Here is a 27,296-nt window from a genome sequence, read left to right as displayed (position 1 = left end):
CATACTTCCCCATTAGCTCATAGGTCTAGATTAGCCTTCTTCGCTGTATACCTAACAATCTCATTCTTACCCATTTCTTTCCTTCTCTGTTCTGACCTCATCCTCCCTACTCACAGTTTCCAATCCAAACTGCATTTACACCTGACAGTCATTTTTCTTTTAATAATATTGCATCTCCAGCAGAGCTTTAGCACTTCTTCCCCTTTTTGATCTCCAAATTCTTGACCCCTTATACCTTTTCCTCCTTGTTTTCTTCCCCCTTTCTTTTAATATCTTTAGTCACCTGTCATAGCTTTACAACTCCATGCACTATGTCAGCAGCTGATAATTTTCATGGCCTTTACCTCTATATACACATTATAACTACATCAACATATACATGTAAATGTAGTACATGTTTTCCTTCCTGTGGAATGCATTGTATAATATGATCTTGTCGGTGTTCTTCCTTCCTAAATTTATTACCAGCAAACTAACGGATCTTTAACAGTTGCTCTTGAAAGCCTATACTTTTATTAGTATCTTCTGTATCCAGCAATAATTACTTATTAAATTCAGAGCAAATCCAAGCACATTATAAACACCTTTTAAGACAAGTCGTCTATAATGTATGTCAGCAGTGAATGTTTTCAATAGTATAGACACTCCTTGGTCCTAATTATTACAGCGTATTTTCGCATGGTTAACCCTCACTCATAAATGCCCTGTCACTTTCAGTAGGGTGACTCTCTGGGAGTGAGAATTTGCAGAATAAGACATACAACCCATCAACCATGTACATATCGGTGGTCTCGCTTAAAGCATTGAAGCTAAGTGTACACCAAATTTTTGTGCTGATATAAATACACAGACGAGAGGGAGAAATAGAAATGTTTGTAAGCCTTAGTTTTTAAACACCTCCCATGTCATGCATATGGCAGTATTTAGTTTGAAATAATAAATAATTTTTAAGCACACATGCTTTAGAAAAAAAAAAATTGTTTCATCCATCTAAATATTACATTTATATAATTAATGAAACAAACAACCTTGATAAACTAACATGATGACCATTACTGATACAGGAGATAAGGTTTTTGTTTTCCCTTTTTTCCTTTCACAGCAACTACAGCGCACTGTTAGGAGTGTGGATCTATGGCTTTTTTGTGGTGATCTTGCTGGTACTGGACCTTTTATATTACTCTTCAATGAACTATGATATTTGCAAATTTTACCTGGCACGGTGGGGAATCCAGGGAAAGTGGATGACACAGGGACAGAGCCGATGGATTAACCCTGCTCAGGATCCAAGCCAAGTACAGACACAGCCTCAGCCAGAGACACAGCCTCAAACTCAGCCACAGCCTCAAACATCACAGACAGTACACACTTTAAAAGGAGATGCTTTAAGCCCACCCCTGATGTCTTTTCAGAGTACATCTGCCTGGTAAGTAAGTTAAGCCATATTGTGATATATTTTTTGACTCTGTTGTTTTGTAGTGTGAACAATCACCTGTATTTGGAAGTGCCTGTAAATTCAGGCTGAACGACACCATTTCTAGCACATAACTCTTTATATCATGAACTGTCTTACAGAATTATTGCTTAGGAGTGATTTCTTACTCCGGAATATATTAAGTCATCTTTTAATACTGTTCTCAGAGAAATAGCTGCTGCCATTTTTCAGTGCTAAATAGTTTTACTACTCTGTGGTACAAATAAACTACAAATCTTTGTTCTACATCGACCATCATAAAATTAATTTTAATCTGGTGTCAAAGACTAATTGCTGTGTGTATCTATGTATCTGTTGGTCCAGTTTTAAGAGATTGTATAAATAGCAACACTGAAATAGCTTCAATGCAAGATGTCACAAATCCACACTATTTGTGGCATGAGACACAGAAACAACATAAAAACCAGGTTAGTTTTTTTATATGCATAGCCAAAAAAGCATAGCTTGATCTCATTTGACAGAGTGACACAAGTAGGCTACTGTAAAGTTAAATGCTACAAAAACAAAACCCCCAAAAAAACCCAGACCAAATGGGAGACAGATACTTCGGGAACAGGCAGAACATACAATATAAGTAGAAGAAAGTAAATACTGATAGCTATGGGACAAAATGACATTGAATGATTTTTGGACTGTTTTTACCAAAGAAAACAGAAGCAAAGGAAGAGAGCTGAATAAAACGATGCTCTGAATAAGGAGTCAAGAAAGGTGGGTACTTTTTTCTTGGCAAGAGAGCATAAAGATTTGGAAGGGGCAGACTGGGTAGAGAGTCACCAGTGTATTTTAGAAGTGTGCCAGAAGACTGAGTGCTGAGTTTTGGCAAAATAAAGTGATCTAAGAATGAGTAGGGTGAAAAAGATGACAGCAGTTCCTGAAGCTGTAGAGTATGTAAAGCCACAACATGGAGCTTGGTCTGAAACCTTTGGGTAGCACTGCATTGCAGATGGGATGATGATAGCAGTAGTCCTTTTATTTCATAACTTGCCCTTTAATTTTAAGTATAAATCTAGAGCAAATAGGGTTGAAGATTCTTTGTAATAGAAAAGGTAGTGATAGTTTGACCCAAGGACAAGGATCAGTGAAAGAGGAGGTCGTTTGGCATAGTAGCCGGTACTAGATGTATCCAGTGCAGATCAGACTTAAGAACCATTCTAGCAGGCCTTGTTCAAACAGAAGAGTGTAACAGTGCTACGTAAGATAGAGACTCGCTTGTGCTTGGTTGTAAGCACTCTTCTTTTCACTTCTTCTTCCTCTTCTCTCCTTTTTATTTCTTCTAATTCCTTCAGCTTTTTTGCACATTGATTTCCCAGTCTTCAGTCAGAATTGCCATACAGGTTAAGACCAACATCTGTAGTACAATAATTGTATTCTAGCTTAATACATGTGTGTGTATATATAAAAATGTAATGACTGCATGAATATGTATACATAGATAAAAAATATTAGCCTGGTTGTACCACTTGGTAATTCCACCGTACCATTTCAAATTAAAGGAAACTATTCAATAATTCTTGAAGGATTCTTGGTCACTTTCCATTACTGACTTTTGTTGTTCTGTTTCTTTGCTTTTTTTTGAAGCATTAAGCGGGGAATGTATGTTAGGATCAGGTGAGCATATCCCATACAGTCCTTTTCCTGTGTTTGCAGGAGATGGGCACTGATAAGTCACTCCAGTAACCCTCACCCCTTCCTCAGTGAACCATCTGTCTGTGCTCCCCTCAGTTCCCATAAAATTGTTTCTTTTTTTTCTAATCCTTTCATTGCTCAATGGAAGAAATAAGTAGATGTTTCCTTAGCAAAACCATATTTATCCCTTGTATTTCAGCATTTAAAACACTACAAGAGATGCCATATTTTCAAACTTATAACCTGCAACTTTTGAAACTCACAACCCCTTAACTAAGTGCATGGATGACTCAGTCCGAGTTGGATACATAAAAATACCAAGAAAAAGGTAGTAGGCACTGGTGATCACAGGCAAGGTGTTTAGCGTGTGGAAGATGTTTTTGAGTAAACAGCTCCCTTGGAAAATGACAGACTTGTGTACTACAGCAATTGCTAAGACAGTGGAGAGTAAGAGGTGGTTGCCTGGCTATTTATTTCTCCTTTAGATAATGTGCAGGTTATATACGAAAATATGGTAATTTTGCCATATAGAAATTAAGCTTAGTTTCAGAGTCCAGTTCTGCTGCAGTCTATATTTGATGAATAACCTCAGTACTGTCTTCTCAAAATGTAATTGTACTGTCAGTGAAGAAGTGCAGTGGAGTTACTGGATTTATAATTTCCATCACTGGTTTTAAAATTGCCTAATCTATTAATATCTTTTTGTATTTTATACCTGAATTTCCATTATTCTAGATGATGACACCAACCTCTTAGATGCTTTGGTAACAGCAGGTTTCCAGTCCATGAAATCAACTTTTCAGTTTGTGTTGGCATTTTTAATGCATCCTAAACTTATCCCGGCTTTTCCCTCATAGAGAAAATAAGCATTTTTCTTAAGCACCTCACAAACACACTTATGTGTGTATATATATATATATAGGTGGTATCATACCATAAGAACAGTTCCTATTTACAGATGAGCTTTGAAAATACAAAATAGATTTTTTTAATCCTGTGAGATATGCATATATCGCAGGGCATAAAAACTTAAATACTGTTAAAAACATTTTCCAAAACAGTTTGCAAGTTTTCATGATGACAGATGTTGTTGAAGGTGTTAGCTTCCTGTACTACATTTATCCTAATACAGTTAAAAACCACGCCTATTCTAGAAGACACTGCATGGTGATAATAGGAAGGTGATTCTTGCACATCAAGAATCTCAGCAACACCGAAGACTTCAGGTATCCTTATTGCAGAGAACCGACAGTTTAAGAAACTATCCCAAAAAAGATGGCAGGATTAACCTATAGTTCGTAAAGCAGTTTGGGATCTTCCTGGATTAAAAAAATTATGTAAATGCTTTTTATTTTCTCATTTCTTTTCTTGTTCTAGTTTAAATGCTATGAATTGGCAATGAAACCAATGACTGAAACAGATATGTCAGAGAGAAAAATCAAGCAAGTCATAGTATATGGTGGGTAGAACCATGCCCAAGATGTTTAAACATTTTGTCGTAGCAGATCACTTTATTATTTACTTGAGACAAAGAGGACCATGTATAGCCATAATATTATTATAACTAAAGAAGTCTGGAATCTATTATACATTCTGCTGGCTGCTCTGCAGAGGGCTTGCAGTGTTGTGCAAGGACAGAGAGGAAAATCATTAATCTCAGAAACATCGAGCCCAATTTGGAATAATGTTGCTTCATCATGTAGTGTATGGATTTTGTGGCCCAACTAATGTTGATTTCTTCTTTAGTATGGAAACCATCTGAGGGCTGTCCAAATGCCTGTGTGGTCTGAAGGTCCTGGTGGATATACCTTCTGCAACCCAAACGCCGTCACAGACTGCAAGTGAATGAGCTTAAACAGTTGTGGCTTGCCTCACAGTGGTTCCTCCAGGTCATGGCTGAGGTGCATGAGCTGGGCCCTTCCACGCTCACTGGTCCATGTAAGAATCTGCAATCTGGTTAGACTGAGCAAGCTTTTAACAGATGGAGATCAAACAGCAACAAGCAGCAGGCAAATTGTTACTACTGCTCAACAAAGTACAAGCCAGGGAGTTGATAAGATGAAATATTGTACGTTGAGGAATCAAAATCCTGACTACTGAAAAAACTTATTCTCACAACCATGGGAATATTGTTAATTAATAATGACTAAAAAAGGTCAGACTAGCAAGGAAGATCACATAAGAGGAAGTGTGGGCCAGGGCAGCCTGGCAGAGTTTCTCCAGATTCTCCGTGGCTGTGCTGTGTTCCAGATGTGAGAGGGGAACAGATGAATGTGATCTCTCTGCCTTGCTCTGGTGATGTTAAACTCCTCCCCACCTCCATCAAGGATGCAAATCACAGGGAATACTGTCTTGAAGTCTAACTTTTGCCTCGCTGTTCCCTGCCTTTCTGCACAACAGCAGGCAGAGGCAATGTCTGCTCTGTATGTGATCATATATGTTATGCTACATGACTCACGGTTTCGGAAATCTGCTGGTTGTCCAGAATCAGGAAAGTATCAGCCCAGCAGGGTAAGCCTGTGCTTATTTCCTTCATGCAGTTGGAATGGGTTAGACAAAGGCAAGTCTATTTTACTTCCCCTTATTACATGTTGCAATCTGCTTTTGCTGTGAATTCCTCTGAGTCACGTTGTCTTTCAGACAACAAATAGAATAGTTTTTAGCCTGCTGCTATTCACCTGCTACTTGGAACCTCTTCAAATGACTACCAAAGCACTTATAAACAATGAGAGAAAAAAGCATTAAAAAATATTGGCAGAGTTTAGAAGCCAGCAGGTAACTGAGCATGTCCACAGCAACTGTGCAAAAAACACAGGTAATAAATACTTTGCTGACGGCTAAAGAGGCTATGTGAAAGAATTCCCTTTGATACCAAATTTTGAAACAGGATACAGACTATCACTGGAGAGAAATATCCACATTCAGTTGGTCCTCTGCCTCAATAATTTCTAAGCACTGCGCATGCAGTCTTGCCGGTGTTACCTAGCTTGGGACATTGGCATGGAAGTGGGTCAGCTGTGCAGCGTGAACGTGGGCATAGTCCACCAAAACCATTAGGCGCTGGGGTGGCAGGAGGGTTTTGTGCAGACGCTGCTCTTGATACAAGATATTTACAGTAACAAAGTGAACAAAATCTAGCTCCTTCCATTTTAAGTGTTTTGAAAATAAGAAAGATCTCAAATTTACATTTGCAAAATCACTACATTAAACAGAAATTATTCTGTATTAAACAAACAATTATACTATTTTAAAGATGCAAAATTTTGCATCATAGGCAAAGCATAGTTTTTATTTACAGCCCCTACCTAGATTTTTATATTATACTCAGACTAAATATGACAAACCAGAGCACCAACAGTTTTTTTATAAAGATGGAAAGAAATAAAATTGAATACTCATATAGCGCTTTTATGAAAAAACTGTCTGGGAATTAACATCATCTGGAGAATCTGTCTGGTAACAGATGTTAAGTGTGTCGGGCAACAATCTACCATTATATGTGTGCCTCCATTCCCTTCAAAATATATTGGGTTAGAATAACAGATATTGTTGAATATATTTTCTTCTAAATATTCTTGTCTGTTTGCTAGGAACTGCATAACTGTAAAAACAGAAATTGCTTAAAAACAAAAGCACAGCTAAGGAAATCACTTTCTGCTCCTAGAAGAGCCAGATGCTAAAACCCATTTTGCATTGCCTGGCCTCCTATTTGATGTCAGGGCAGGAGAAGAACAGCACAAACAGACAGTGGGCTTGGAACTAAACACCTCAAAATCTGCAATGCTCCCAGTGTTGTTTACTTGCCTCAGTACTATAATCATGCAAATAAATGGGAAGATTTAGTTTTGATTTTTATCATTTGCATTTAAATAATTCAAGATACATAAGTTACTGAGTGCTTTCTTTCTTCCTTGTATTCAGAAATTCACTATTAGCATGTGAAGTTAAGCCAATATGCAAGGTTTCTGTCCACCTGAATCTGAATATAGGCAATCTTTGTGTATATTGATAGACAATGCATCTTTTGTTGAGATATAGATGTAATACATATTGTTCATTTCATACCTTATTCTCCTTTTCTTTTGCTCTGTAAATTATAGACCCCATATTGCAACATTTATTTCTCTACATTCTTGTTAACTGCAGATTCATTGGATATGGACTGACTGATATTCCCTATTTTAGCTGTTTCTCAGCCTTTCCATCAAATTGGGACTGTCACATTCATCAGCTTCAGGAAAGTCTTTCTTTTAAATGGACTGTACAGTTGAAGTGATTTAACTTAAATGTGGTAATGAATTGTCAGAAAATAGCAATTAGAACAAGAGTGAGTAGTTAAAAGCTAATCTGAAAACTATTGCAAAAAGAACTCTGCACACTGAGAAATGAAAGCTAGTAAAAATACTGGAAACCAGTTCTGAACATCTTCCATATTTAATTTTTCTCATCTATTTTGAGTAGAATTTTTTGCAGCAAGATCATTACCTCATCTACATTATAACAAATGTGGAATAACACTACTGAAGTAGCAGATAGCAGCGTAAAAATTGTGTGAAATCAGAAGACTCCAATTAAGCCCACAATTGCACTGCGTAATGTCACAACACTACAGTGTCACACACAGGAATGAATGTGAGATCCCAAGTTTTATCAACCAATTCCATCTTCTCTGTCACAATAGAAACCACTTAATTTTAAAAGACTCTGTAGTTAATTTAGTAGTTACAAAACTCCTACCCTTTACATCTTCTTAGGTGCCAGATGCTCAATAGTAATTGTAAGAACACATGCATGTTTTACACATTTTGTATATGCACTGAAAAATGAAACAGCAAGGTTATTCTAAAGCTCCTCACTTAGATTCTGAAGTATCACAGAGAAACTTTAAAACAGCCCCAGCCACTCTGCAAGTACAGCTGAGCGCAACAGCTGAGCTTCATACCTACCTACATTCAAGCAATCTGGCCATTTCTCTCAATAGCACATCAAAGGTGTCCAGGCTGGCTGATTTCACTTTAACGTCTGCATTTAAAAAGATGCATTTAAAAGTCAGGCACTCACAATCACTCCTGATTTAGATCTGTGAATACAAATGTAACTGAAAATCAGCCTAGTTGTCTCTGACATGCTTTTAAGAGTAGCTGGATCTAGAGTAGCAAAGGCAAAGGTATGAAGCAGTGAGTAGCTCCCATACCTTGTATTGAATTTATGCAGTCTCAGCTGTTATTAAGCTTTAACTGGCAGGAAGCAAAACTTTTATTACATTGATAAAATTCAACTAATTGCTTTTAGTTTTCTAGAGACTAAATAAGGCAGATGGACAAGCAAACGACAGGGAGAATAAACAGCATCAGCCAAAGATATTGCAAGGGGTGGAAGAAATAAAAGGGGAGGTGTTAAGGAGCTGGAGTTAATGATCTAAACAGGCAAGCCTTCCTTTGTTTATGCAAAGTTGCAACATGATTTCTAAGTAGGAGACTTAGCGTAACTCAGAGTTCTGAACTGAAAGAAAGCACTTTTCAAAAAAAGGAAAAAAAAAAAGAAAGAAAATTATGCACAGAATACGGTCCATCTTAAGTAGGCTATGGCCCCGAGAACTACTAAAAACACCTGCAAAACAACTATCTGTGTACACTCGGTGCTTTTAACAGAAGTGAGAATTGAAGAAGAAGAAAAAAATCTCTGAAGTAAAATCCCATTGCTTTCAGTGTCTTGGAAAATAAACTCCAAACGTATATTTTGGATGTCAAGAAACGGATAACTCCCTAACTCAAGGAGGAACAAGCAGGTAGTAGAGCTAAAGATTGTGTACAGACCAATTTATTATTCTCAGAGTTATTATTAAACAAAAAGCCATATGTAATAAATAATCCTTTTATGGGGTTACAGAAGATCTTTTAAAGTATGCTAAAATTTCTATGTGAAATGATGGCATACTATGCAATACCAGACAATAATGAAATCATCAAAAGCTTATGTGATAATGCTGAATGCATGACCGTAAATGGTAACAATGTCAGGCAATTATTTGCAGTGAGAGCTGAGGTCAAGGATCTACCACATCATTACTTTTATTGTCACTGTTCCCTGATTAGATCATGACGAAGACAACCGCAGCAAGCAATTAGGCATTTCATCAGAAAAGTGATAAAACATGTTTGTATATAATGATGTTTCACTGCACAGTTCAAGAAAAGGCCAGCAATTAGACAGTCAGTTTGTTCATCATTAGGAATGTATCAGATATATGGCTGATATATAAGTCTCAAAAGGAAAATAGATCAAAAAGCATTGAAATTTCAGAAACATTAGAATCATTTTACTGTTCATTAAGTCATGAGAGAAAGCTCATGTCAATCAGCAAACAATTTCCAAGAACTTAAAAGGTTTTGGAGAAGTTACATGATCAACACTGTCATAAATACATATACACAGATATCTACAACCATAATTGTGACGAAAATCTATTCACTGCAGAAAAAACATGCCTCTGAAAAGGCTTTGAAATCCACTATAAAAAGTTTCTTGGAAATCAGAAATGCTAGAGAGAAAACCAGTTTAAGACATTAAACGGCAGGAATATGACAAATGTCACTGGAAGACAATTAGAAATGCTGCTACTGTTAGTCCCATGTCAGGTGATAACGTGATCCCAAAACAGAACAAGTGAGACACATTACTTTAAACATCAGAGAAATTAGTTTAATCAGCACAACACTATGTAGCCTCCACAGAGCAGCATCACAGGAATAAATGGTGGAAACTGGGCACCCATCATAAAATACTGGAGGGTAAAAATGACTGTAAAAAGTGGTTATGTGTGAAATAAATAAGCTACCTCACTTTACTTTCCAACAGGGTAATCTGTTTCCTGGTGCTCGTACGTATTGGTAACCTTTACTTAGGCTCCAAAGAATCTCAAAGGTGGAACAATTGTGGAGACATAACCGTTTACCATAGGTGTTAAAAGCAGCGGTGAAAAGGTGTTTGCACAGCAGTTCATGCCATCACCTGGCAGAACAATGACTGTTGGGCTCAAATCCAAAAGGGGGCAAGGCCCAGCTACAATTTTTCTTTCTGAAGGACTGGTGCTCTACTACATAGTTGAGTAGTTTATGCACAAAGAAGCCTTCGTAGTTATGGGAATTGTGTGTATTTACTAGCTAATCATATCTCTGAGCTGAATTCCGTATTAGACCGATTCCTTGCAGTCATTAAAGTGATGCTGCTCTGAGAGCTGACACGCTACACAGGCTGCCTTCTTTCTGTTGAAAATCATTACTAGCATGTGGAAAAGTAATTGCAGTGAGCTTCATCAAAAATTACAGTAAATTAATTAAACAGTCATTAACTATATTCTACGTTGATTAGTGGTACAGATTTTAATCAGTCACGCAGACGAGGGAGGCAAGTTATTTTCTATTGCATTCCCAACTTCTCATCTCTGAAAAGCGATGAGTCATAGGGAGCTGCTGAACCCAGCACCTTTTATCATTCTTAGGCTAACAGCTCATCTCCAGCACAGTTTCACCTAAAAAGTTCTAAAGAAATTGTGATTGGAAAGCAGCCAGAGTTCACCCTTTTGGATTACCAAAAACATACCAAACTTCTCTTATGCTGCTGAAGTTAACGACTGAAATCAACTAGAAACATGCCTGCTGAATTTGCATTTTAAGACATTTTAAAGAAAATTACAGGAGGGGCTAGGAGTTGACTTTTTATTTTTTTACTATTCACTGAAGCCTCTCAGAGCTCACAACAAAAAATGGCATCCCAATTAAAAAGAGACCCACTGTTTGCATGAACAACTAAAAGAAGAGAAAAATGTGGATGCATTTTTGTGGATGTGTTAAAAATACAACCTAATCATGTTGCTATTGAAAAAAAGTGAACTTGGTTTGGCATTTGCCAACTCTTGCTCAGGTTGACTCTTCCTGTCTTTTCCCTGGGAATACATAAAGCAAAAATAAAAATACCTGAAGCAGTCCAACAACCATACTTAACTTAAGCAAGATGATGCTGGCTGTAAGAGGCAGGTTTTGGAGGATTTAGAGACAAGTGAGATAACAGAAAAAAGAGCTTGTTAAGCATTAGGATAGTGACAAGAGTAATCCACATCTTCCCATTTTAGGTCCTAATCTTCCAGTGTTTGTTGCACAAATAAATTTCACCTGTGAGGGCACTCTCTGCCTCATTTGCTTTTTTCCTTTACTCTATTTAGATTAGTGCAAACATGGTCTAGAATGTTTAAAACCCAGAATTGTTAAAAATTAGCTAGGGGGTTGGCTAGCATTTCCCTATCTTTCTTAAGGGTGGCTCTCATGACCACTGGCTATAGCTGGAGTTAGTGCTGCTCTGATATACTATAGAAGTAAATGAGTACTTAATAGGCTCTGGTGTATTTATCCACACAGCGCTTATGTGAGCTAGTCAAGTTTTGTTACTTCCGTTTGACAGATGAGACAGAAAAGCTCATCTGATTACTGAGGGCCAGACTGAAAGTATTTGACAATACTTCTATTATTGTAATTTGTGTAAAATTTAGTAAATTTTGTAATACTGTAAGAGCAAGAAATTGCCCCCCACCCCCAGTCTCGTATTGCAGTTTCCAGAGGATCGTACCTTCATATCTAGGAGGCAGTAATCCTGGGACTGTGGAGGCATGTAGAAGTCTGTAGGTTTGGGCTCCGACAGTCCCAGGTTCAGCCTGCTCTATGCACAAACATACATGAACACTGATTCTTCTAGTTGGGTTTTGCACGTTACCTGACATACTATGAGGAGACCACATGGAAGCACATGAGTACATGTGCTCACACAGTGCAGCGTGTAATCTAGTGCTTTGGCAAGGTTCTGGTAGACTGTCTAAGAGAAGATGAAGGGGTCATTAAAGGATTCACAACCTTTTGGTACTGCATGCAGTTTCTACGTATGTCTCTCCCATAGCTCTATAAAAATTTGCAAATGCATTACAAAGAACAAATATACAACAGGCTGTAATCTAGCTCTTAAAGACTGATTTTACCACACTCTGCTTTGGTATCTGAAACTTAGCACACCTACCTGGGCAACAAAGTTCCTGCCTCGCAACACTAAGATTGCACATTTTACATTATGTAGTAGAAACAGGGACATAAGGTTCAGGTAACAGCACAACTCACTCTCTACTGTTCTGTTGTAGGCATTGCTGATACAGAGTATCCTGGAACCATTTGAAATATCCAGTAATACAGTAGGTAGCTACCCACCATCAGTTTCCTATAAAGTATGATGGCTAAGAAAGCTAACAAAATTCTTGAGTATATAAAGAGGAGATGCCAATTAGAAGTGGGGAGCTGTTATCTCACTAGCAGTGGTGCATGCTATAGGGAAATGTCACCTTCACTAGGGCCTGTAGCAGAAAAAAATGTAATGTCAGATGGGAAAGCATTCAGAAAGAGCTGCAGAGCTTACCTGACTTTTGGAAAGTCTGTCATTAGGAAGGCAGTCTTGGAGAAAAATTATATCAAAGTAATAGGTGGGCAACCCACATCTATGGGAACCTGAACTTACATGAATGAAACTGAACACACACTCAACCATGTTTCTCTTTCACAGACATTCAGAGAAACTTTGAGGGAACTGTATTTTAGCAGAACATTGATCAAAACGGAAGTGCTGTGAGAAGAAAAAGGGCTGAGAAGACATATTATAGATGCAAGCCAGAAAGATATTTTGACATTTTAAAAACATAGAATCATAGAATCATTTAGGTTGGAAAAGGCCCTTAAGATCATCATGTCCAACCGCAAACCTAACACTGCCAAGTCCACCACTAAACCATGTCCCTAAGCACCACGTATACTCATCTGTTAAATACCTCCAGGGATGGTGACTCAACCACTTTCCTAGGCAGCCTGTTCCAATGCTTGACAACCCTTTCAGTGAAAACATTTTTCCTAATATCCCACCTAAACCTTCCCTGGTGCAACTTGAGGCCATTTCCTCTCGTCTTATCACTTGTTACTTGGGAGAAGAGACCGACCCCCACCTCTCTACAACCTCCTTTCAGGTAGTTGTAGAGAGCAATAAGGTCTCCCCTCAGCCTCCTTTTCTCCAGGCTAAACAACCCCAGTTCCCTCAGCCGCTCCTCATAAGACTTCTGCTCTAGACACTTCACCAGCTTCGTTGCCCTTCTTTGGATGCACTCCAGCACCTCAATGTCCCTCTTGTAGTGAGGGGCCCAAAACTGAACACAGTATTCAAGGTGCAGCCTCACCAGTGCCGAGGGGGACGACCACTTCCCTAGTCCTGCTGGCTGCACTATTTCTGATACAAGCCAGGATGCTATTGGTCTTTGTGGCTACTGCTGGCTCATATTCAGCCGGCTGTCGATCAACACCCCCAGGTCCTTTTCCACTGGGCAGCTTTCCAGCCACTCTTCCCCAAGCCTGTAGCATTGCATGGGGTTATTACGACCCAAGCATCGCATTTTCCTAGCATTGCATTCTTGTTGGACTTACAGAGCAGTCAGAAAACACGAGCCAACAGCTGCACATCAAAAATCACACAATGCTTTTTCCAATTGTTTCATCCTCTACCATTAGGGAACACAGGGGACAAACATGTGGCCTTCTTCCTCCCCACCTCTTCCAATAAACGCTTGATTATGCAGCTGGTGCATAATGGCTGCTGATGCCAGTGGGACTGCACGGTGATTGCATAATCACACCAAAGAATGGAAATCTCTGGGCAAAGTCTCATCTCGGGACCACCTGCTAAATCTTCGTCTCTCACGTTCTGCAGGCACAGAAAGCCAGTGGTGGTAGCAGAGCTGAAGAGGTGAAGATTATTTTTGTGTGTAAGTAACTGGCTTCCAAGTTTTTATTTGGAAGTGCTGTAAGATTATAGTGGACACAAGAACATTGACACAGCACAGCAGGATTCTCTGTTACAGTGCGTGCATGTGATAGCTGTTGTTGAATTATGCATTCTGAATTATTACAGTCTTTCTGCCTCTCATCTAATATTAAGGTGCACACCTGAAAACTGCAGTCATCACTGGCCAACTGCAAGAAGCCTAAATGTCAGTCATGAAAAAATGAGCATACAATAGATCCGCAATACAAAACGTGCACACACGTGCAAACAAATGAGTAAATAATGAAGAATAACGTAGAACAAACAGAGAATAACCCACCAGCTGGCAGTCATAATTGTTCAAAACAAAAATTTCCATGCTTCATAAATTATCATTCAAACCAAGCCATGCCAAGTGGAATACCTCAGCCCGATGACGCCAAGCAAGCACTGTTTTTCTTTCTCTGCAACGCCAGAAATGCTACTCAGCAGGGGTCATACACTGTCATTGATCCATGCACAAAGATCCTACTGCAGCCAAAGGACATTTTACACCCCAGCAGACCAATATCTAGATGCAGCTGTGAGACAATTTAAAAATAAAAAACCAGTCACAGTTCCACCACTGGCGTCAAAGCATCTTTCTTTGTAAAGCTGGCAATACAGCTCAGATAACCACAAAAGAGAAATTGTTTTCTTGCCTCTTGCACTCTGCTAAAATTGGCCAGGGTCCTTGGCCTCTTCTCTTTCCACATCTCAACACACCTCAACTTTTCCTATGGCTTTTTACATGGGAAAGGCAGGGAGGAAAGAGGGAAGAGGCAGTTCTGCATAAAATTGTCTTCTAACATCTCTTCCAGCATGTAGTGCTGTTTCCAGTGCGGGTGCTACCATTCTGCCCCTGACTACAGGTAATCAAAGTGAAAAATTATTTATTGCTTGGATGGTTATGTGCAAAGAAACATACACTGGATCTACAACAGGAAGTCAAACAGTAACCAGATTAAATTGCAACAGCTTTACTCCTGTTTTTTTTTACTATTGTTGATAACTTTGTTAATGTTAAAAAGCTGTTCCGTGCTCTTTTTTGAAGGATCTTCAGAAATTTATTTTAAAAGAAATAGTTTTAGATTTCATACTGCTAGAAAAGCCACACAAATTCAGTTGAGGAAAAAAAAAATCATACACAGAAAGAACAGTTACAGGAAACACAATCACTGTTTCATCCTACAATGAAATCTAGCTCTCAACACAGTAATTACTACATATTTTTTCTTGAGCTCTGACTCAGAAGACTAGCCCTCTTAATACTGAAAAGTGAAAGTAGAAAATAAGGCTTTTCCGTAAAAGAAATAACTATTTCAAGAAATACTATTTTTTCCACATGCCATTAATATGCATTTTATTTCCAGAAATGAAAGAATTTCCTGTATTGTGTGGAGGTAAATAAAAAAGCTGATTTAACTGGGAGTGAATATACAACTCTGGGCTAAACCACAGGTTTGGGGATCAAAATTCAAGTGCTGAAACAGATTCCTCCCTCCTAAATAGCCTGTTCTGCAGTTGGAGCAAGTTCAGCCTCTGGCGAGGCTAAGGGAAGCAGCACACGCATCTTGTTTCAGCTCTCCTGGAGGAAGCAGCAGTGATTATAGAAGGTTTTTAATGCGCAGGAGAGAAGAATGGAAACGGGAGAAAGAAAGGGCAGTAATTTAGTAAGTCAAATGAAATGCACAGGCTAGAGGGGGGCTGAGGAGCAGTTCCAGCATCCAGACGGGCTCACCACCTACCTTGCTGCTGGGTGGTTGTTGGATACGGGCACGCAAACCGGCCACCTTCCTCTTCGGGGCCACTGTTCTGCCCCCTCTGCCCCTGCAGCACCCACCTTGCTACCAGGGGAATGAAGACCCTGGAGTATTTCACAGTGTTATTAGGAATTGTAGGTGATCCAGCTGGGATCTGGTTCAAGCAATATATTAATCTGATCTGCTTTGGAAACCAGCTTTGCCACCTGCTTTCAAATGGAATCTAGAAAAAATTATTCTCCTGCTTCTAACATAAATCCCCTGAAATCTCAGTCGCTTTTGGTTTTATTGACTTCCATGGGCCTTGAAAGAAGTCAGCACCTTGAAGCTGTGCAAATGGTACCAAAACACTCAAATGTAATGTTTGGCTAACCCGTTTCCCCTCTTTCAGCATGTTTCAACAGTTCAATTTCCATGAATGTGTTTGTTTTTATCCTCTGTTGGACTTCAGGACATGCTGGGCAGCAATTTTAATAGATTGAATTTTGCTGATGCCAAGGTGGCAGAGAGTGCTAGGGCAAAAAGAGATAATAAAAGGGGCAGGATATTCACCTGACGCAGGTTAGTCTACTTCTGTTTAGCTGAGTAGTTCATTCCTGAATCTTGCAAAGAAACTAAGCTACAGTTATGTATAAAACGTGGAAGATTATATACAGAAACTGTGGGCCAGATAAATAAATAATAGATGCTATGTACACATATACACATATATACATATCCACGTGCATGTGCACTCACATCACTATACTTATACCCACATAATTCATTACATATGGCCACATTTCTCCTTCACTTACTAACTTTTCTGTACAGCTCAATTAACGTCAAGGTACAAACCACATACATCATCCTGTATAATAAAGCTGCATTTAACCTCAGCTGCAAGTTGCAAAGACCTGTTACAACACTTAGAACTGATCATCCACATGAGTAAACATACTCTACACTGAGTATAGCTTGCATAAACGTACTTTTAAATTATGTCCTTCATTTATAAATAAATTATTGGTCATTGTATGGCAAAGGAATTCCAAAAAATTAAAAGTTACTAGACTTAATAAAAGAATACACTCTAGAAGTGTTATTCTTTCTGAATCAGGCAGTACTGTTATACCAAAGTTTTGGTGGTTTTGTTTTTAAAATATCCCTAGTGAAGTTTTTGGGTGCGTTAGGAGATTGCATAAGCAGGGAATGGCAGTGTCCTAGCACGCGTCATAAATCACATGGCAAGTTTTACTGCTTGCTTTTTAAACCCGGCTTTCAATTTGTAGCGGATCTGTTAAATTCAAATTGTCAGCCAGCATGAAAGGAGGCCTTTTTCTCCTATCATGTACCTGAATTTTACATAGAAGGGCACGCTCTTGTAAAGCCTCTTGTACTTTTCATTGTGCTGTCTTGGATCTTAGATGTCTGGGTTGACACTGCTGTAAAAGAGCTGAGTAAACGTGACTACTTGAGTATCTTAGGTATGTCATAGCCCCTTTGTGGGAACAGATTTTGAAAGCTGGTAACGTCAGCTTTTGGGAAATTGGGATGAGCTGAAATCAGAGACATTCAGATAATTCAGTCCTTACCACTGATGTAGAAATATTCAAAGGTTAACGGATTTTTTTAAAAGCTTTTACAGCAGTACCAAGAGATTTCACTGTGCAAAAAAACCTGAGTATCAAGCCCTGCTCCAAAGAGTGCCCACCCATTACCCCATCCACAGGAGCAAGCAGCGTCTCTTGGGGTGCCACAGTCACGAGCCTCAGGGATGCACCTTTCCTGCCACTCAGCCAATGGAAGTTCGTGAGAGAGGGGAAAAATATATCTTTGGGACTGCACATGCACAAGTAGGGTAAGAAGCTGCTTTTCTTTCCAGAGGTAGCTGCATGTGAGGGAATACCTACAGGCCTTGGTTTTTCCACCAAAAGCTTTTAGTATGTTATAGGTCTCAGACACATGAATCAAATCTGCTTATGAATAAACATGAGGGAAGAAGGTTTCTAACCAGAACATGGAGGCTACAGAACAACTTCCACTTTGTGGTACTGGATAGTAAATAGCACAGAGTTGGATATATTTACATAGAGGGTTATATATTTGCATGTGGCAGTATGAGACTGAACATGATGGTAACAGAAATCCATCCTAGCTTTACACATTTTTATTATTCAGTTTTTGGGAGGGAGTGGGACTACTCATTCCTGAAGTTAGGCATGGCACTTTTAGGCACCTGCATCTTAACCGATTACCCGTCGGTTTCTTTTGGAGCCAGTAAGGACAAAGAGGAGTCCCCGCAGCATCACTCACCCAACTTGACAGCTGTCCCAGGAGAAGGAGAGTAGGTCTGCAGAGGTGCCTGTTGCTTTCTGTTGACGATAAAGGAGCCTGGGGTGACTCTCTGGAAATGAAGACATCTAACCAATTTGATGTCTAAAGTTAGGTGAGATGAAACCCACTTACAGTATCTGTGCCGTTAAATTACACATAGCAATAATCTCCTTTCCAAAGCAACGTGCCTGCCCCAGACCTTAAAGAAGCAGGCAAAAAATACTGTCTTGCCTCTAGCAATAGTTCCTCTTGGCCTCTCCACATCTAAATATCTCAAGTCATCTTCCTCTATGACAGGAATGTAATTAAAGCTATTTGGTCACTCCAGTTAGCTGAAAATATGTGAAAATGAGCACAGTCTCAAGTGGAACAAGAAGTCTGAGTTCGTTACATGATAGCCCTATTCAGTTTGGCATAGTGATTCACTGAGGTCTTGAAAAAAATTGAAGGCAGTTCAAACTGTATACATAACAAAACCAGGGGGTTTTTTTGTGAACCATGCAAATTAATTTGCCTTCAGGTGTATCAGTTATGTAATGGTTGCCACACATTAGCCTACAGGAAAATTTGGCAACAATCAGCCAGATGAATTTCAGCCTCAAGCGATACGTCTGATTCGGGCACCCTGCTAGTGACTCAGGGGTTTCAGAGATGTCTGGCAAATTACTAAGTCAGCTCACTTTCAGTTTTACTTGTCATTGGCCATCAACACTTTTAAGATGCTTTGGAAGGCCCAGGGTGTTTTGAGTATTTTTTTGGAATAACCTTAAGAGGAGGAAGAAAACATTTCAGGTCATTAAAAATCAGACTGCAACGCTTCAGTGAGGGAAGACACACGCAGCTTTTCAGTGATCATCTTTCAATTTATGTCCTCAAACCTTCATCTGTTCCTCTATTCAACACTCATAAATCAGAACTTTGAATGCTTCATATTTCCTTTTAAAAAAAACCCTCAAATTCTCCAAGAGAACTGGGTGTTTTTACTTTCCAGAACTGTGTTCAGGAGTATCAACCATTTCAGGAACTATCAAATGAAAAACATTGCTACTAATTGAAAAATATTTGACTTTCAGAAGCATAGGGTTACTTCAGAAACCATTATTCACAGTAAGTAATATTTATTTATGTTAGCAACCCTATTGGTTTCACATCACTTCTCTTTGTAAGTGAGAATTGTAAAACATGGCCTTTAGGAAAAAATAGAGAAAATTGTATCCTGTGTGGTTTCATTCCCCTCCCACCCAACCCAACTGATGGGACAAAAGACATATTTAATTTGTACAATTATAGATATTCCAGAAACTCTACAGGAAACCTGTTTTCTCTCTTAGCTTTGGTCTGTTAGCCAGGCAGGCATATTAATAACAAAAGTTAAGCCAGCTGCTGTTTTAACACCCGCAGTTCTGGTGGAGGAGGTGGGGAAGGCAAGTCCTCGCCTGCAGCAGCTCTCCAGGCTCTCTCCAAGTGCCAAGTCTCCTCCTGCATCCGTCTGTGAGACAGACCTGGGATCCAAGCAGATCCCAAGCTTCACTTACCAAAAAAGCAGCCAGATCATCGGTAACGAGACCATACGCTGTGCCAAAAGCAGCGCCGGTGCAGGGCCCTCCCTTCGTTGCAGGGGAGAGCTGGGAGGCAATTTCTAACTGCTCGCAATTTGTTTCCCAGCTCTCTGGCTACCAGCTCAGAGCACTGCCCTAGACACAAGTCCGAACCAGTGGGCCCACCAGTATGAAGCCCAAACATGTGCTATAGACAAAGTGTTCCTCTGAAAACCATCTTTGAACCCTATATTAGCAACAAGAAGTCATGGAATCAAATTAAAAAGTAATTTAAAGAGGCAAACAAAGACCCTCTACTGGTGTAAGTAACCTTACCTCATGTGTAACTGCACACCACTGTGGGGCTTGGCTGTCATTAATTAGCAGGTCTTAGCACTGGGTTCAGATTTAGCTAGGAAATAAATAGCACTAGGGTGTGAATCCTTCAAGTTGCTCTATGTCCCTCTGGTATGGAGAGTACCCCTGCACCTCCCCTGACCCACCAGCCTTTCCTCTGCAGGACAGCAGTACAACCAAGGACCTGGCCAGCAGGTACCTGCCATCCACCAGCAGCTCCTTCTCCCATACAAGTGCCCAAGCCAGCCTACCCCCTAGGAACGCAAGATCTTCCCAAAGTTTCTAAAGCTCCTTTAAAGCCAGTGAGCAGCTCTCAGCAGCGATATGAAGTGCAGTTTGTTTTATATCCCTCAGTCCTTAGCGGAGTTATACAAGCTTAATCCAGGCTAAAAGAGGTGAGATTCTTGAGAAATGGAGCGAGCAATTTAAAAGGCAGGTTTACCAACACTCATAACAAATTATTAAAATGGAAATTTCTTTAAAATTGCGCTGCTTCATAATTGATGCACTTGAACTTTTTCTAGTAACCCTTTCTCAAGCATTGTAAACAGACATTGCTACTCTTGAATATATTGCTACAATGCTCCAATATCTAAGACAGCTGACAGCATTCTTTTTTGCAACATATTAAGCCTTTAGGTGATAATTAGCTTCCATAACACGGACAGGCTATTCTGCTCTGAAAGCACAATGGAAGTAGGCGCATGCCTATTTCCCACCTATATTTCTCAGGTGGAAGGCAGGAGAGCAATCTGACAGGTGACATGCAGCCCCATTTCCAGTGACTGGTAGGTAGGACCTATTCCACCTGCGCTTTTGAGTTGGTCCCATTCATGCCTTATGTCTGACTTGTTCCGCATCAAGTACGCATTGTACTGATGCTAATGCATTGCAGCATGAGCAAATACGTTGCTGTAAGCACAATCCAAAGGAAACTCATATAATCCAAATGGTTTCTTCCCACCTGCAAAGCGACAAGATGAGCAGACAGCATCTCTCACGTGATCGTGGCTCTCCCAGCATCAGTTACGGAAGTCAGGCTTTCTGGTGCTTCGGTAGGACTACTATGAACGTAGTATAATCTTTAACCCACCCCAGCAAAAGCTCTCTCTCCTGATAGCCTTGTGTATGTTGACGTATATAGCACATCCCAGCACCGTTCAGGGCACGTCACAGAAGACTTGTAAGTAGGCCTCATCTTTCCAGAAGACACCAGCTAAATGCATGTTCTTCCACTCATTGTTGCAACCAACCTATCTATCTTTTGCCTGATGCTCTTAAATAAGGATAGCAATTCACAAGCTATGATAGCAAAAGGGTAAGTTATGTCCTCCAAAAGAGCAGCAGGGCAGAGAAATCCTGCTGAGAAAGTCTTCTCTTTAGCTGACAGGGAACTGCTTAATCTCCTGAGCACTCTGGTGCTACACCCCAGACCCATGACTCATCCAAGTTGTGGTTCACAGTTCTCCATCTATGCTTAATCCAGAGCGTGTAATAACCTTTCTAGTTGCCATTCACACCTGCACTAGGTAAGTTACAGGCCACCAGCTTAATACAGTTGGTACCTGCCCTCAAATAGGAACCCCTCCAAAATGTCCCCACTGAATGTGATCAAGTTTTAACAAGCCCGTCTGTCCCGTGCCTCCCTGGGGCTTACGGGCCTGTTCTGAAGTCCCACAGTGTTTCTTAACAACTGATGGATAGAAGAGTCCCAGACATTTCTGACTACTTAGCAAAGGGATTCTCTCAGTTGGCCCCATTTATGCATCCCCCAACCACAAAGAGCATACCTACCAGGGCAGAAGCTTCTGGTTTCGTTCTTAACACATCCTAGATATTTCTGTAGTCTTCTCTTAGATCTGCAGGTAAGGGATTGCTTAACTTTGATGAATCTGGCATGTGTTGCACATTTATTCTGTTTAAGCCCTAACACCTTCCTGAGGTATTCACTTTCAAACATATTTTGACATTTCTCTCCACCTTTGCAGAATTGTCAGCTACGGTAGAAATAACACTTGAGTTGAAAATTCAGAGTCTGTTTTTCAAGTTGAAAATTTCCAGTGCCTGGGTTTTGTTTAAACTCTTAAGTGCCAGATGTCTATCTTCCCTGAGCCAGCTATTATTTTAGAAACATTAGTGATGGCTACCAGTGATGGTGGTCATTTTACACAATGGCTGCAACAAAATTGATTTGCCACTGTTTAAGGCAGTCCTCTCATCTGACCTCATGCAAGTGCGTGATGCATTTCACAGCTAGACCAGAGAAGAATTTGTGCTGCATTAAAGATGATGTAACCCATTAATAGATCACTCAGCCTGAGGATGAAAATAGGGACCAAACCGCCGCTCCTTTATGGCAAGATGGCAACATCCAGTGCCACTGCTTAATGTTGAAGCATTCCTAGTCAATTAAAAAAACCCAAAACATTCGACCTCTTCAGGAATGAGCCAACCTGAAGCAAATTTTAGTTGCTGTTGAAGTTTCCCCTACATTGGAAAAACCTGAATCATTCAGCTATTTTGATGTTCTCCCAAAGAAAAAAAAGATGATGAGCCCCACCTAAAAAGTCTGAGGCTTTCTGCTTTCTTTCATGCAAACAAGAGGGCCAAATTGAGATTGCAGCAGCAGCGTTCATTCTGGCATTTCATAACTTTTAAGAATTAGACTTGGTAACCCAAGCAGCCTTTCAGCATACATTTTGGATATAATGTTATATGCTATGTATAATATAACCATAGGAGTGTACAGATGCCAAGCTATGAAAATTATTTCCCTGCTCTTTGGCAGACTCCACAGGCAGAGGGATTAGATTATGTTCTATTTCCTTCTGGTTTGTAATATATTTAGACAACTGAATGGCTTTTCATTTGGTGCTTGTCCTGCAATTCATTTCTCATGTCCTTCCTTTCAATCTTGTGAGGCTTTTTTAAAAATGTAGTGCATTGTGCTTTGTTCTCCCTTGTCCTTCCATTTATGGGGAAGGAGGACATTCCTATTGCCTATAATAATCAGTGTATCCGCCAAGGGCTTGTTATTGCAGAAAGCTGTTTGTTAGCCTGGTATCCAAGCTCTTCCTGTGAATAGAGAGAGTGAAAGCTTTTCTTTCATTCCCAGCATGACCAGATTTGAAGGCATTGCAGCAGAACCTCAACAGGCGCAGGTCTGCTTAGATCAGTGTAATACAATTTTATGCCAGAGCAAGATCTGGATATTTGCAGAGACCATTTGTTATTTTTTCTGAGGTCTGAAGGGGCTGTGGTGATTGATGGCACTTTTATGTGACCACTGACTTAGCAATAGGCCATGGAATGGTGAATGCGGCAACTGTTTACTTCATTTGTCAGAAAATGACAAAAGTCCCTGAAAAAAACTTGCCTCCAGAGGCTCTGAATCATTCCTTCATTATTAATGGATGCCATTTTTTCCAGCGGAACTAAGCCGCCATGCAAAGTCATTGCTGTGGAAGAGAAGGCAATCTACTTCCTTGCTGGGCAATGAAATCAGTGCAGCTTGACTACGTGCTGTTCACTGAGCAGTTAGGTAGAGCAGCAAGGGCAACTGGGGTGCTACACAACGACGGTAACCTTTGCTAGTGAGTAGGAGGCAACCTGAGCCACCTCCAGAGCACACACTTCAGCTCTAAATACATTAAAATCCTGTAGAAGTGACCAGAAGCGACAAATATGGGGTTTCTGTTGCCAAGCGTGCCAGGAGCAACTTTGGGACTCTCAGGCACAGGAAAAGAGTAACTGGCTGATGGGTCTGACACATTTAAAATTGCATTCTGTCCTGGAGCACGCAAATGCCTGCTCTACCTGCTCCATCTCTAAACATTTCTTTAAAAATAAATAAATAACTAAAAGAAACTGCATCTTGTCAAACAATCTAGTGATTTAAATTATGCAGATTGTAGATTAGTAAAGCATTTCATCTGAGCTAAAGGACACATGGCACTCTACAGAAGAGTGAGAAGAAACAACTGAAGGTGCCGTGAAGGATGTAGGTGGCTCCAAGCCGTGATATGTGCTTATACTCTTCAGTTTCTCTCTCCACGGTATTTTTTAAACTAGTTATAACTAAGTCTCAGGAGACTCTCTTCTAGATACAAACAGCTTGTTTTAAACTTCTTCTGCCTGCAGACCTCACAAGAGGCAGGTTTGCATGTTTTGTTAGTATCCATTTCTACCAACATCAAAAAAGGACAGTGACAGAACAAAAAAACGCATTTTTTTTTTTAATTTCTAACATGAATAAGGCTGTCTAGGCTATTTGATTATTGGAAAGCAATTAACTGTCAAACCTGGACATAGGTTTCATTTGATTGAGTTTTGGGTGAAGGCTTAAATACTCAGACTTAGTGATGAGAGAATTGCATGTTTCTGCTCAGAGGTCCTCCCTGGCTAGCAGTACTGCGAGAAATGCCTAAATCTGAAGTAAGACAATACAGTTGAGCTACCGCTCAGGTGGCTGCCTACCCCACCCTGCACTTCTGAGCAGATTCACTGCTGCAATTTCAATGGAGTTATGCTGACAGGAAAGTTGAGACTCAGGCCTCTTACACTGAATAGATTTGATGGGTAAAACACTAGATAACCTCAAACATGCTGATTCCTACAGATATTCTGCTGTCTGAAACAGATGTTTCTTTATATTTTATACATTAATGGAATGCAATATGTATAATGTAGCACGTAGACTTGGGAATACCCAATATGCGATGAACTCTGTCTGGTGGGAGAAGTTAATTAAGTATTGTTGCTACTAAGACACCAAATTGTGCCTCCAACAGCTTGTATTCGTACCATTATGCTTGTCTTCTTGAGCAAACAGATGCATTGCTTTAATTTATTATTACGATTAGTAATCTTGGTCTACCTCAAAACTTCCCCTAGCTGGGCTTTCAGCCAATTTACCTACACACTGCCATAGTTCATATATGGACGGACCGCGTAGCCAGTTACACGCACACACTCTGCACAAGGTGAAGATGGGCAGATTTAAAGCATTTGTTATGTCCAGGAGGCACTGCAAGCAAAAAATGACGAATCCTCACAACATTTCTGTGAGGAAAGCACATGAATATAATATTTACTCATTTACATGCGGGGAAATAGAAGTGCGTTTTCTCATCATATGAAAGGACTAGGGGTTAGAGTAAGCAGCCTATGCTTGGTCTGATGCATACCTTGGTAATGAGTGCAGCAGGAAGACGCCATGCCATTTGATAAAGGCATTTACCGTATGGTCACAGGCACACTTTACTCATGTAAACAGCTCCAGTGAGATTGTCCATGGAAATAAGGTTTACTTCAAAGTAAATTCATGGTTGCAGAGGGAAGCCCTCTGCACTTTGTAATTTCAGAGTAGACTACAAGCAGTAGAAACAACGAGTTTAGCAGTTCTTTGCGTTTCATCTTTCACCTTTTCAGGCAAGTATTTGATCTTTTCATCTCACAGGTAGTAGACAACACAACAATGTGGAATGGGTAGACTGGCATACATACAGAAAGAGGGATTTGGCTGAAATCTGATTTTTATCATGTAGCATACAGCCTTGCTGTCTCCAGCAGCCAAGGCTCCATGACCTGCAGGAAAGCATCCCATCTCCTTCCCTGCTAAGTTCCCAGATTTCCCTCTTGATGATGCCCACCCAGGGGTTGGCCCGGCATGTCACCAGCACCTCAGGTATGCACCCAGACCCAGGAGCTAGGCAGCACTCCATGTCCCCCAGGTTACAGGTAAGAATAAGCAACTTGCACACCTACTGTGTGATTAATACCTTGCAGAACCAGGACCAGTTTAATACGAACAGGGAGAAACAAGGTTAGCCTTCCTCTCTGACTATATAGAAAAAAGAGAAGGAGAATGCAACCATCCATATCACACAAGCTCACAGTGAGCCAAACAGAACTAATAAGGAAGGCAGAGGCCTCCTAACACCTCTTCTTTCTTTCTCATGCTTTTCCTTCCTCTTGCTTGCCTCCCCAAATTAAATCCACAACTGAGAAAACTACAAGTTTTTCTTTACAGGAAATACTTTGATGTTGTATGCTCATGAACATTATGGAACATTTGTGGTTTATGTCTTCCAGAAAATTATATTGATGTGCCTCAAGATGGGAGAGGTAAGATCAGACTTCGAGGAGCAGCTTTCAAGAAAATCAACTAAATGACAAGAGCTGAAAAAAAGATGGATAAGGAGAGAGAAAGACTACAAGAAGGAGATTGAGCAAGTCACCTGAAGAGAAACACCATTCAGACAACTTCTATAGGCAAATGATATAGAAAGAGTCTCCAGAAGAAAGTAGTCTGTAAGCAATATTTTAATTCTAGACCGACAGTATTATCTCTGAAAGGAAGCATCATATTTGAGGAAATGCTCAATAAGAAGAAAATTAAGTTGCTCTGGCAAATCCACACAAAGGTGGAAAAAGATCACAAGACAAACCTTTGGTAGATAACTTTTCTTTGCCTCCCCATCCATCTATTGCCATTTGAGCCTAATATAAGTGTCAGAATACTGAATGTGAGTTTTTCCAAAGTTCTCTGGTGAATATTTTGTCACAATAGGGTAGATGCTGGCAATCCCCATCACTGTTAACCATACTGTCACATGCATGACAAGGTAAGTGAAGCCCTTTCATTGAGTCAAACTGCAGGGTAGCAATCGTTTCGACCTTAATACACATTTTAAGACCATCAGCAATGATTCTGCTAAGACATCAAACATCTGAGCACATCTTGGCTTCAGCTTCACACACCCTTCTGAAGAGGGGAGCTTTACTAAGAAGCAACACAGACACCCCATTCCACCCCCATACTCCTTGAAGCTGAAAGAGAAACAGAAGAAAATCAACAAACTATATATTTCAAAAGCAATAATACCATTGTCCCTCTGCTTTACAAGGCAATAATCCAATTCCCTCAGCCACCAACTGGCTTCAGAGTTTACCCCTCACAAATCTAAGTATTCATTTGTAAGCCAGAAGGGCAATGATGCTACCACAGAAGTATGTGGAGTACTTGGTCACTAGGTTGCAATAGCTTCACTTAACTTTCCACAGGCCAGGTTTATTTTAAAATCATACAGTATCAATTACATGAGCAAATCCTGTGAAATTCAATTATTTAAGATATACACATGGAGAACCTGGAAATGACAACCAAACAGAGGAGTTCATCTAGAAATTGTAACACAAAGCCATGATAATGCCAAATTAATCCTTCATGCCTAATATTTTGTCCTGCAAATCTGAATAACTTTAAAATAACCATATATTTTACTGTATAACCAACACGAGGAACACCTTGTCAATGAACAA

General features: G+C 39.9%; 1 protein-coding gene across 1 annotated transcript in view; it reads left to right on the top strand.

The window, feature by feature from the left end:
- SHISAL1 (shisa like 1) overlaps positions 1 to 26,972 on the top strand; it is an 84,711-nt gene extending 57,739 nt beyond the window's left edge. The window contains exons 4-5 of the mRNA XM_075491736.1: positions 1,103 to 1,426; positions 26,067 to 26,972. Coding sequence (XP_075347851.1) covers positions 1,103 to 1,426; position 26,067 — 325 coding nt within the window. The 3' untranslated portion in view covers positions 26,068 to 26,972. The remainder of the gene's footprint in view (positions 1 to 1,102; positions 1,427 to 26,066) is intronic.
- The last annotated feature ends 324 nt before the right edge of the window (positions 26,973 to 27,296 follow it).

This window comes from Mycteria americana, chromosome 1 (genome assembly GCF_035582795.1).
Source record: "Mycteria americana isolate JAX WOST 10 ecotype Jacksonville Zoo and Gardens chromosome 1, USCA_MyAme_1.0, whole genome shotgun sequence".
NCBI classification, from domain to species: Eukaryota; Metazoa; Chordata; class Aves; order Ciconiiformes; family Ciconiidae; genus Mycteria; species Mycteria americana.
This window is presented reverse-complemented; position numbering and strand designations above follow the sequence as displayed.